The sequence below is a fragment of the Amblyraja radiata genome, chromosome 31 (assembly GCF_010909765.2).
Source record: "Amblyraja radiata isolate CabotCenter1 chromosome 31, sAmbRad1.1.pri, whole genome shotgun sequence".
In the NCBI taxonomy this organism is placed as follows: domain Eukaryota; kingdom Metazoa; phylum Chordata; class Chondrichthyes; order Rajiformes; family Rajidae; genus Amblyraja; species Amblyraja radiata.
In genome coordinates this window covers 30873172-30886028 of record NC_045986.1, presented here as the reverse complement: position 1 = coordinate 30886028, position 12857 = coordinate 30873172, and the positions used below count along the sequence as shown (strand labels likewise).

Genomic DNA, 12857 nt, shown 5'->3' with positions numbered 1-12857 from the left:
CTCTGGAGAACATTCGGCCCATCAAATCTACTCCGCCATTCAATCATGGCTGATCTATCTCTCCCTCCTAGCCCCATTCTCCTGCCTTCTCCCCGCAACCCCTGACACCCGCACTAATCATTGGGTCTGGACCCGAAACATCACCCATTCCTTCTCTCCAGAGATGCTGCCTGTCCCGCTGAGTTACTCCAGCATTTTGTGTCTGTCTTCGGTGTAAACCAGCGTCAGCTGTCCAGCCCCACATATGTCGTGTCCTTCTCACTAACAATGTGATTTGGATTAATCTGCCCAGTTCCGGGGTCGGGGAGGAAAGTTTCGGATTGCTGAAGGGTGAAGTGATACTGACGGGAGTGACTGATGAACGCTGAACACTGGGCCAGAAGATAGACATGGAGTGCTGGACTAACTCAGCGGGACAGGCTGCAACATCTCTGGAGAGAAGGAATGGGTGACGTTTCGGGTCGAGACCCTTCTCCAGACTCCGGTTTAAAGCAGCATCTGTAGTTGCATTTTCTACGCAACAGTGGGCGGCGCGGCAAGGGTTAACCTTCCCGGGAGAAGCCTGTGTGTGTGTGTGTGAACGGCAGAGGCAGAGAAATCTCCAGCCTTTGGTAAATCGGCTTAGAAGCCAGGAACTGTGATCCGTTTCTACACGGGGTTCTGCAGCGAGGATTTAAACCGACCCAGCGCGCTGGAACCCGAGTGATAGTGAGAGAGAGACAGAGGAGAGGGAGAGGCGTGTGTGTGTGTGTGTGATGCCCGTGTTCAGCTATACAATGCAACTGGATATTCATCTTGCCCAGCCCAGCCCAGCCAAGAGTGATCAATATTGAGAGAGAGAGAGATAGTGTGGACAATATATACATGTACCAACCTCTCAAACTCTTGTCAACTTGTGACGGTGGATGCGAATGTGTGGGTCGGGGTAGGTTTTGGGTCAGAGGGGGTGCCGGCGTTTGAGAGTCGCTGGAGAATGAGGATCAGCCGGCGCTGTCTGCTGCTCGGATCCCATCAGCCGGCGCTCTCTGAAGCCTGACTTTGAAAGTGACCCATCATGAGGAGGAAGACCGCGTTCAGACGCCCTCTCTTGCTGCTGTACCTGGCGGACCTCGCCCTGGGTAAGTGGGGCCCCGGGTGCTGGGGCGAGAGGGGGGGGGGGGTGAAGGCTTTCACTAGCGGGAACTGCGCTCTCTGCTGAGACAACGCGCGTCTGTATAGTCAAGGTGTTTGGACAGATATGTTGGCGGTTTGGAGACACAAACCAACTCGCAGAGTCTCTGATCCAAGCCCCGCTCCTCTGGTGGCTGTTTCCCCGACACCCGCTTCTATCTGGGACCCGCTTGTTGCCATCATGCAGCTTCTGAGATATGGATGGCAGACTTAAAAGCTTCTGAGATATTCCTACCGGTAAATGATTCCGCGACAGCGCGCCGTCCTCGGGTTTAAATCGAACAGAAATGTGTTTTCTGTGCCTTATCTGATCGGTAATCAGAATAAAGATGGGAACAGCAAGCAGCGCGACGTGGTTTGGAGATACGAGCTCGGTGTGAGTGGGTGACATTGTGTGTGTGTTGCTGCTTGGCCTTGACACGGGATAGTGAGTCTGCACCTATTCCACACATTCCCAGGCGGGCGGGGTCATAATCAGCCCGGCCCGGCCCGGACAACACTTGCCTTGCATTTGTTTGGATTTATCTTACAACTTTTTTCGTTGCTGCTTCTGGTCTTGAACGCGCCGCTCCCTGAGCTGCCTCCACTACACAACCCCGCTGCCCACATCTCCAGGGCTGGGTTAGTCTGGCAGAGAAACAAGCGCTCTTCAACGCTGCACTCGGAGCCCGCTCAAAGCTAGCTCAGCACCAACCTGCACTCAACATTGGCTCAACTGGCCAGGGGCAAACGGCGTGGGGACTGGTCTAGGGGTGGGAGGTTTGGTGGGGCGATCCATCTGCTTTTTCATCAAATATTCCAAAGTAGACCCAGCCCAATGGATGTCATCAATAACCAGGGGCCACCACTTTAGAGTGTAGGAAGGAACTGCAGATGCTGGTTTACACCGAAGGTAGACACAAAATGCTGGAGTAACTCAACGGGTCAGGCAGCATCAATGGAGAAAAAAAATAGGTGACGTTTCGGGTCGAGGCTCTTCCTCAGACTGAAGAATGGTCTCCACCCGAAACGTCACGCATTTATTTTCTTCCATTGATGTTGCCTGACCCACTGAGTTACTCCTGCATGTTGTATCTACCTTCACTAAGGAGGCTGGCCCGTGCCATGTTGCTGTGTGTGGGAGCTTGCTGTGCAGAGTGACTTTGCCTCTTTCACGCAGAGTGTAATTGAACGGCAGGTAAAGAATCGCTGCGGTGGGACAGGTTGGCTTCAACGACAGTAGCAGCCTCACAGAGGGGGCTGTGGGCCATCCAAGGGTCACCAGAGGTGCCAGATCAGTGCAAGTCTCCAGTACTCCATGTATTTTTTCAGGGAAGCAGCCTGCCCTTGAGATGGGAAGTCATCAGTGCATCGACTGAGGGAGATGAGAGGGGTTTGTGTACCCTCTTGCCCCCACTCACTCCAGCGAGCATTTGACGGCACTGGACCTGTACTCGCTGGAGTTTAGAAGAATGAGGGGGGACCTCATTGAAACACACAGGATAGTGAAAGGCTTGGATAGAGTGGATATGGAGAGGATGTTTCCACTAGTGGGAGAGTCTAGGACCAGAGGTCACAGCCTCAGAATTAAAGGATGTTCTTTTAGGAAGGAGATGAGGAGGAATTTCTTTAGAGGCCGGTGAATCTGTGAAATTCTTTGCCACATATGACTGTGGAGACCAAGTCAATGGATATATTTATGACAGAGATAGATCGATTCTTGATTAGTACCGGTGTCAGAGGTTATGGGGAGAAGGCAGGAGAATGGGGTTAGGAGGGAGAGATAGATCAGCCATGATTGAATGGTGGAGTAGACTTGATGGGCCGAATGGCCTAATTCTACTCCTATCACATGATCATTCACACGTGCCGTCATGTTCTCCTTCCGGTGGGGGATATAAACCTCCGATCACTGATTTCACCACATTTATTGGACCATCGCTCAGTCACAACCTACCTACTCAAAGCATCACAAAGTCATCCTTAAGTACCAAGATAGACACAAAATGCTGGAGTAACTCAGCGGGACAGGCAGCATCTCTGGAGAGAAGGAATGGGTTAGACGATTTTGGTCGAGACCCTTCTTGGGTGTCTATTAGAGTGATGGGGTCATATATTCAGGGTCAGAGTTGTCGTGCACAGCCACAGCCCTTTGGCCCACCACGTCTATGCTAAAGTACATGAGTCCCACTGCACACATCCATCTATACCATGCCTTTTTAATATCACTTAAATGTAGTGATTATATCTGATTCCACTAACCTCCTCTGGCAACTTTCCAAATGCCAACCACTCTGTGAAAAAGCAAAAAAGTCCCCTTGAAAACTCCCTCCTTTCACCTTAAACCTATGGCCTCTTGTTTTTAACACCCCCACCATGGGAAAAATATTCTGATTATGTTTATGCCTCTTAAACGTTATATATGTACCTCTGTCCAGCCACCCCTCAACCTCCGATGCTTCAGGGAAAACAAGCCCAGTTGATCCAATCTCTCCCGATAAAGAGCTCTGATCCTGGTCACATCCAGGTGAATCTCACAGACATTATAGTCCACCTTGTCCTGACCGGTAGAATGCCTATCTACTCTAATTCCATTAGCATCCGTTGCAACCCTGTCCCTTTTTGACTTTCCTGTCCAAATCCCCATCCAAATGCCTTTTAAATACTGTAATGGTATCTGTCGTCACCGCTTCCTCTGGCAGCTCTTCACCCTGTGTGTGAAAAATCCTCACATCTCCTTCACATTTCCCCCTCTCAGCTTCAACCTGTGCCCTCTATTTCTCGATTTGCCTGCCTTGGGTAAATGATGCTGTACGCTCTCTCCGTCACAACTATTTTAATTTCCCCAAGGTTAACTCTTCGTCTTCTCCACTCCAGTGAGAATCAACGCAGCCGTTCCAGTCTCTCCCTCTAACCACAGGCCTACATTCCAGGCAACATCTTTGGTGAATCTCTCCACAGTAAACCACATCACAAATATTGTAGATTATTTTTCTGGTGTTTGAGAAAAGGTGATGCAGGTGATATCCAGAATCGGCCAACAATGCCTGTGAACTGTGTTGTGTTCTGCCATATTTCTGAGGTGTACCATTAGTTACAAATTGTGAATGGAGGTGTGTGTGTGTGTGTGTGAATATGATGAGTTGCAGAGAGAGGTGGTGACTTGAACTATACACAATATTCCAAATATGGTCTAACCAGAGTTTTGTAAAGTTGCAACATGCTATACCATATTCCATGAGCTAATGTATGAAGGTAGCCATGTCTTAGCATGAATGTAATCGAGCTTTCTTCACCACCTGTATCTACCTGTGTTGTCTCGTTCAGGGTACTGTGGACCTGAACTCCAAGGTCCCCTCTCTTCATTGACATTCCTTAGTGCCGAATACTAGATATGTTCTAGCTCAGACACAGGACTGGCTGCAGCTATTCCTCCACTGCATCCCATCGTAACCTGAGATAGTTCTCACCCACCGTCGGGGAGTTCATGAGTTCATAATTATGGAATCCCGCCCATCGCGTCCACTGCACCATTCAATCGTGGCTGACCGATCATTCCCTCTCAACCCCATTCTCCTGCCCTTTCCCTGGAACCTTCGACACCCTTACTAATGAAGAGTCAATGTGGCAATGAGTTCCACAGGTTCACCACCATCGGGCTAACAAAATTCCTCCTCGTCTCCTTTCTAAAGGTACGTCCTTTAATTCTGTCGAAGTTATCAATCTTTAATAGCCCCGTGATATCTAGCACCCCCCCCCCCCTTCTGAATACTGACTGACCTGCTCCAGAATGTCATGATACCCCTCCCAACACTCACTACCTTCCATGTCCTCCTCCTTGGTGAATAGAGAGAAGTATTGCTTTAGGATCTTGCCTGTATCCCCTAACTCCACACTCAGACCACCGCTCTGGCCCTTCTCTTTCTCAAGCAACCCTTTTGCTCCTGATATTTCCAGAAATTATAAATTATTTGATATGATGACAGAGCTTTAGGTTGTGATTGGTTCATGCATGCCACGATAATGATCCTGGTGGTAGAGGCTGTCGGCTGCTCGTCACCAATGCTATTGTACGAGCAGAAGCCTTCTTGCACACTTCGTTGTGGCAGTTGGAGAATGTAAAAGTTTGTATGTGTTCGGATTGGGTTCACCTTGTCTGCTGTTGCATTTTCATTCTACTGATCTGCACGCAAGATTTCCCATTGTGCCAATACCTCACCTTACTACAAAACTACTATGAGCATTCTGAGTATTTAGGTTATTCAAAGGTTTGCTGCTCTATGCCTCCCATGATTTTGTACACCTCTACAAGATCACCTCCTCATCCTCCTGTACTCCCAGTAATAGCGACCCAGCCTGCTCATCCTCTCCCTGGAGCTCAGGCCCTCGAGTCCTGGCAACATCCCCGTAAATCTTCTCTGCATCCTTTCCAGCTTGACAACATCTTTGCGATAACATACTTCCTCCACCTCATGTTTCTTGTTCATACATTTAAGACGCTTCTTGAAGTAACCACTTTGTGGCTGCGTATCGAAACTCATTTAATAATACTCCCGTAACACACGATGGAATATTTCACTACATTAAAGGTGTTATATGAATGTAAATTGCTATTGCTGTTTCAAAGCCCAGCTTCGAAGAGCACCCTCTCGTGTTCTGCTGAAGCAGTGCCATCTCTAGCAACATACAGCTGAGCTCACACACTGACAACTTAAAGGACTCTTTACACAATTGATTGGTTCCCAGTAGAACCCACTGAAGACTCAAGCACCTCTCCCACACAGAGAACAAACTATGGGCGACACGGTGGCACAGTGGTAGAGTTGCTGCCTTACAGCACTTGCAGCGCCGGAGACCCTGGTTCAATACTAACTACAGGTGCTGTCTGTACGGAGTTTGTACGTTCTCCCTGTGACCTGTGTGGGTTTTCTCAGAGATCTTCAGTTTCCAAAGACGTAAAGGTTTGTAGGTTAATTGGCTTGGCATAGGTGTAAATTGTCCCTTGTGTGTGTAGGATAGTGTTAATGTATGGAGATCGCTGGTCGGCGCGGACTCGGTGGGGCTGAAGGGCCTGTTTCCGCGCTGTATCTCTAAACTAAACTAAACTAAATGAGGGGGAGGGGGAGTGTGGTCGTCTCAGTGAGATGCAGCCATTCCCCAGTTGTCTCCTGGACTGAGTTTCAGTTCTAGCCCCAGAATGATTGTTCTGTGAAATGAAGACTCTCACACGGCATAGATATAAGAAGGGAATAAATCAGTAATGCAGCACTAACAACAATATAATATCCTCAAACAGATATTGGAAAATCAATAAAGAATATCACTGTAGAATATTACAAAGCTTTCTCGGCTCTCCTCGCACCAGTCCTGAGAGATATGTACAATGAGGCGTTTCTACATCATCGCCTACCGCCCACCTTGTCGTTGGCTACTATCTCCCTAATTCTTAAAAAGGAGAAAGATCCTCTGCTTTGTAGTAGCTATAGACCAATTTCACTCTTGAATGTGGACCTCAAAATCCTCTCTAAAGTTCTTGCGCTCCGTCTTCAACAAGTGATGCCCTTTATTATCTCATTAGATCAAACAGGGTTTATGCCAGGCCGACAGTCTTCCCACAATACTAGGCGTCTCCTTAACATCATCCATTCACCAAGTAGTGAGACCCCGGAGATAGTGGTCTCCCTCGACGCCGAAAAAGCTTTCGACAGGGTCGAGTGGAAGTACCTATACGAGGCGATGGACAGGTTTGGCCTCGGCAATAGCTTCATTTATTGGGTCAGTCTATTATACTCGTCCCCGGTGGCCTCAGTACAAACAAACGACACACTGTCGCCCCACTTCCCCCTTCGGAGAGGTACCAGGCAGGGTTGCCCGTTATCACCACTTCTGTTTGCTGTTGCGATAGAACCCTTGGCGGTCTGGTTACGCTCAGAGAAGGGCTTTAAAGGTATCACACGGTTTGACACAATTCATAAAGTCTCATTGTATGCGGATGACCTGCTCCTGTACATCTCGAATCCAGTCAGCTCCTCTCCCTGTGATTATGAATATTTTAGAACAGTTTGGGGTGTACTCTGGTTATAAACTTAACTACCAAAAAAGTGAGCTATTACCGATTAACTCATCGGTTAAGCAGCTCCCTTGTTCTTTAACCTCATTCAAATGGGCGGAGGACGGATTTCGCTACCTCGGCGTTTTTATCACAATACCTATATTTGATATGTTCCGCACAAACTTCCTGCCTCTGGTTGAGAAAGCTGAAAGAGACTTTGACCGCTGGTCAGTCTTACCGTTATCCCTCGCGGCCCGGATAAATCTGGTCAAGATGGTCGTCCTACCCAAATTCCTGTACCTTTTCCAGCATGTTCCTATATTTATCACTAAATCTTTTTTTGATAAATTAGAAAGGAGAATATCTAAATTTTTATGGGGTAGCAAACCGGCTAGAATTCGAAAGACGCTACTACAGTCTCCTAAGAGTGACGGCGGTTTGGCACTTCCTGACTTTAGGCGATACTATTGGGCAGCTAACTTGTAAAAAATCCTGTACTGGATGAATGATGATTGCGACCACCTACCGACCTGTGTACACATGGAAAAGGCGAGTTCACATCTCCCGTTGCGGTCTGTCCTATGCTCTCAACTCCCCCTTTCTATAACATCTGCGGGTGCAGGCCCAATTGCGCCCCTCTCGCTCAAGATATGGAGTCAATTTAGGAAAAACTTCGGTTTACAAGGCCCTTCCATCTTGACCCCGCTGCTTAAAAATCACATCTTTAAACCTTCAAGTACAGACTCCGCATTCAAAACCTGGCATAGTAATGGCATCAGTAGTGTCAAAAACCTATACAAGGATGGCATTTTTTCGTCTTTTGCGGAGCTTTCGTACAACTATAGCCTCCCAAACTCCGACCTTTTTCGTTTTTTCCAGATTAGGAATTTTGTGAAGAAGATATTCCCCCATTTCCCAAATCGTCCCCCTGAAACCCTGACCGATTCCATCCTAGCTCTAGATCCCAACCGGAAGAAATGCATCTCTTTTTTGTACAACTTGTTAGGGTCGGTTATATTGAAACCTTATACCTCATTAAAAGCTGCGTGGGAGGGCGAGCTGAATACGAAACTAACAGACCAGCAATGGGACTCTGCCTTGGATTTGATCCATTCTTCCTCCATATGTGCCCGTCATGGCCTAATCCAATGCAAAGTCCTTCACAAAGTCCACTACACAAACGCAAGATTATCTAGAATATACCCCGCTGTTAAAGACACCTGCAACAGATGCAATCAATCCCCTGCCAACCATAGTCATATGTTTTGGTCTTGCCCTAAGCTAGCAACCTTTTGGAGGAGTGCTTTCGACGTGCTAAGCAGAGCCTATGGCCAGACTATTCCTCCAAACCCACTGTCAGCTATTTTTGGTATTCCCCCCAACACCAACCTCTCTGTTGCGTTGAAGCGGGTCCTGGCTTTTACAACCCTGTTAGCCCGGAGACTGATTTTGCTTAACTGGAGACTTACCTGTCCCCCGACACACGCCCGCTGGATCAAGGAGGTGCTCTACAACTTAAAGCTTGAAAAACTTAGGTTCTCTCTCAAAGGCTCTACCAAGACATTCCTAGATACATGGAACCCTTTCCTGGAACTTGTTAACTCTCTTAACTTGTTTCCGGACTGAGTGCCCTCTATCACAGCTCTGTCTTATTGCAGCTGCTGTCCCCTCAACCCCTCCCACCCCCTCCCTCCCCACAATTTTTTAATTTAAAAAAATATATATATATTTTATTTTTTTATTTTTTTATTTTTTTTTCTTATTTTTATTATTTTTTATTTTTTATTTTTTAATCGTATTTGTGTGGATGTGTACGTATGTGAGTGTTGTTTGTCCCCGGGTGGCGAGGGTGGGTAAGGGTTTTGAGGGTCGTTTACATACTGTTGTACAATTATGTCCTAATTATCACTGTCTGTTATCATTGTATGTATGCAAATTGCTGTTAAATTCAAAATTCAAATAAAAAGATTTAAACTAAAAAAAATAAAAAAAAATAAAGAAAACTAACATTGAGACCTAAATGCACTCAGCCTGACAAATTCCTTTGGCTTTAAAATCCCTTTGAATAGTGCGGGTGTCAGGGGTTATGGGGAGATCAGGAGAATGGGGTTAAGAGGGAAAAACAGATCAGCCACAATTAAATGGTGGAGTATTCGATGGGCCGAATGGCCTAATTCTGCTCCTATTACTTATGAATTTATGAACATGTGATGAGCTGTGGGCAAATTTTTTTTTAAAAGGAGATATGGTAAATTAAATCCAGTTTAAGATAATACTCTGCTTGAATTTTCATAGTCTATGATAGTCATTACAGAGAGATACAGGACTGAAACAGGCCCTTTGGCCCACTGAATCTGCACCGACCCATTTGCACTAACCCTATATTAATCATCCACACCGTACGGATATAGGATAAAGGGGATAATATTTAGTGCAAGATAAAGTTCAATAGATTAAAGATAGTTCGAGCGTCTCCAATGAGGTGGATGGGAGGTCAGGATACAGAACGGGTGAATTCAGTTCAGGACCTAGTATGCTTCAGTCACTATTTGGGAGGGGAATAGTCAAATGTTCACTTGAGTCACACAGCACAGAAACAGGCTCTGTAGGACAACGCCCATGTCTGTCAACATGCCCCGTCTAACTTAGGCCCATTTGACCCATTTCACTCTCAACATTTCCTATGTATGTTCCTGTCCAGAATTCTCTGCCTCAAAGGGCGGTGGAGGCAGGTTCTCTGGATGCTTTCAAGAGAGGGCTAGATTGGGCTCTTAAAAATAGCGGAGTCAGGGGATATGGGGAGAAGCGGGAACGGGGTACTGATTGGGGATGATCAGCCATGATCACATTGAATGGCAGTGCTGGCTCGAAGGGCCGAATGGCCTAATCCTGCACCTATTGTCTATTGTCTATTGATGCCGCAACTATCTCCTCTGGCAGCTCAGTCTGTATTCCCACCACCCTCTGAGTGAACAGGTTGTCCCTCAGACTCCTCTTAAATCTTTCACCTCTCACCTTAAACCTATGTCCTGCGATTCCAGATTCCCCCACCCCTGGGTAAAAACTAACTCTGTATTCACCCTATCGCTTCCCCTCATGATTCCCCCCAATAGAAATAATATAGAGTCTGAAGAAGGGTCTCGACCTGAAATGTCACCTGTCCTTTTTCTCCAGAGATGCTGTCAGGCCCGCTGAGTTGCTCCAGCTTTTAGTCTATGTTAGTACGCTGAGATTTATAGCCAAGAAATAGGTCACTTCTCACTTGGAACTACCGTGGGACCTGTCACTGGCCAGACAGCTTAGTTCTGCCGGCTTGGTGAGCAGCCATCTCCACCTGCAATTTCCTCTTTGCTTTGGGGCAGTGAAGGATTAGTTTCTATTAGAACATATCAGTCTCCAGGCAAGCCTTGTCAGGGCAAGAAGCTGGTCAGAACAGAAAGATTAGGAACAAATCCTTGCGATATTTATGACTTGTTGCCGCAAATGGCTGAACTTGTGAATTTTCTTTTAGTTTCCAAAAATATTTGAACTTGCAATTGAGGAGGAAGGAAAGAGTTAAATTCCGCTCCCACCTTTGTCACACTCAGTCCTCATGCTGCACCCCTTGTGATGGGCAACGGGCAATGTTCCCCAATAGAGTGTCCACAGCCCGTTCCCTCCATTAGTAACGTGACTTCCCAAATTCTAAAGCTTTAATTGCATGAGGATTTGAGGATAAAGATGTCACACTGTCGTTTATATCGGGATAGATGGGAATGCACCTGGAGCTTTGTGTCCAATACTGATCTCCATACCTAAAGAAACCTCTTTAGTCAGAGAGTGGTGAATCTGTGGAATTCTTTGCCACAGAAGGCTGTGGAGGCCAAGACAGAGATAGATAGATTCTCGAATAATACGGGTGTGAGGGGATTGTGGGGAAAAGGCAGGAGAGAGAGATAGATCAACCATGATTGAATGGTGGAGTAGACATGATGGGCTGAATGGCCTAATTCTACTCCTATCACTTATAAATGTATGCATGACTTAAAGGGAATGTCAGAGTGATACAGCGTGGAAACAGGTCCTTCAGCCCAACTTGCTCATACTGACCAACATGCCCCATCTACCCTAGTCCCACTTGCCTGCGTTTGGCCCATATCCCTATAAACCTGTCCTATCCATGTACTTGTCTAAATGTTTCAATCACGGATGGTCTATCTTTCCTGCTCCACCACATTTTCCTGCCTTCTCCCCATAACCCCTCACACCCACACTAATCAACTTTTTAAGTCTGTTAGAGATCCCTTGGCATTATTTGAAGAAAATCAAAAGCATTAGGTGATCTTGCTCCCCCACCTGCTACTAGATATTGTCCAACACCTGTGTGTTGTGTCCAATCTCACCGAGTCCCTATTTGCTTTCAGGAATGAAGCCACTGTACCATTAGTCTATATGTTTAAGAGATTTAATAAATCCCTGCATCAATTTCAGTTTGTTTTGTTCGACGGCTTGTCTTTGGAATGATATTAGCTTTCAAATATTAGACAAAGTTTGCTTGTTGATAGTGCCTGGTAGAAATTAATTTACATTTGGGATTTTCTCATGAAAGGACCATGATTGCGTGACCTATCCACAGCATTTTAATCTCGGTAAGCACTCTTTAAATCCATCCCACGCAGATGAAGCAGTGGAGGTTGTGGGAGGGAGGGAGGGAGGGAGGGAGGGGGGATGGGTCTGTGACATTTTATATTCTCTCACCTCTGCTGTTTGTCCTGTTGATACATGTGTGGAGGGAAATATCCTGGTGTTGTGTGATAACACCGTGCTGTAACGTCATCCTTCATCCCGGGAACGGAGTTTACAATCAATTGGACAGGCCAATAAGTCTATTTGTGATGGGGACTGACAGCTGATAAGAGTTGAAAGTAAAAGATTATTTGTCTGCTCAAGTGGTTGTATTTGAGACCAATCTGCTGACTGTGACGGGCGGGCAAGGGCCAGAGCAGTATCTTATCACTCGCCCTTTCATGGCTGACACATGGATTGCAACTCGAACGTGGCTGTGCAGATATAATCTTCTTTTGACTAATCAATGTGGTGGAATATAAGGCTGGCCCCTTCAATAGATCTCAAGCCCGCCAAATGAAGAAAATGAAAATCACCTGCCTTCAGTAGCTGCATGCCGATAGAAATGTCTATCCAGAGTCTATCCTTTCCCTTGTTTAGTGGAGTTTAGTTTCATTTAGATTAGACATACAGGACAGAAAAAGGCCCTTCTGCCCACCCAGTCTGCACCGACCAGTGATCCCCGCACACTAACACCTACACGCACAAGCGACAATTTTACATTTATACCAAGCCAATTAACAGGCAAACCTGCACCTCTTTGAAGTGTGGGCGGAAACAGGAGCACCTGGAGAAAACCCACACAGGTCACGGGGAGAACGTACAAACTCCGCACAGACAGCACCCGTAGTCAGGATCGAACCCGGGTCTCTGGCGCTGTGAGGCAGTAGCTCTATCCTAAATGCAACCCATCATAAAGCAGGAGTGTTGGATCTTCAATAATGATTGACATTGCCTCCTGTTGGTGAGACCTGGGCCGACTTCCACCCACCACCACAGTTCAGCTCTCAACTGTCCCATATGTCCAACAGGGACTTGTGTTAGCACTCGG

General features: G+C 46.7%; 1 protein-coding gene across 1 annotated transcript in view; it reads left to right on the top strand.

Annotated features, from left to right (window-relative positions):
* The first annotated feature begins 547 nt into the window (after window positions 1-547).
* The window catches only part of igsf21 (immunoglobin superfamily member 21), a 224258-nt gene continuing 211948 nt past the window's right edge, over window positions 548-12857 (top strand). The window contains exon 1 of the mRNA XM_033048444.1: window positions 548-1118. Within this exon, the coding sequence (XP_032904335.1) occupies window positions 1055-1118 (64 nt within the window). The 5' untranslated portion in view covers window positions 548-1054. The remainder of the gene's footprint in view (window positions 1119-12857) is intronic.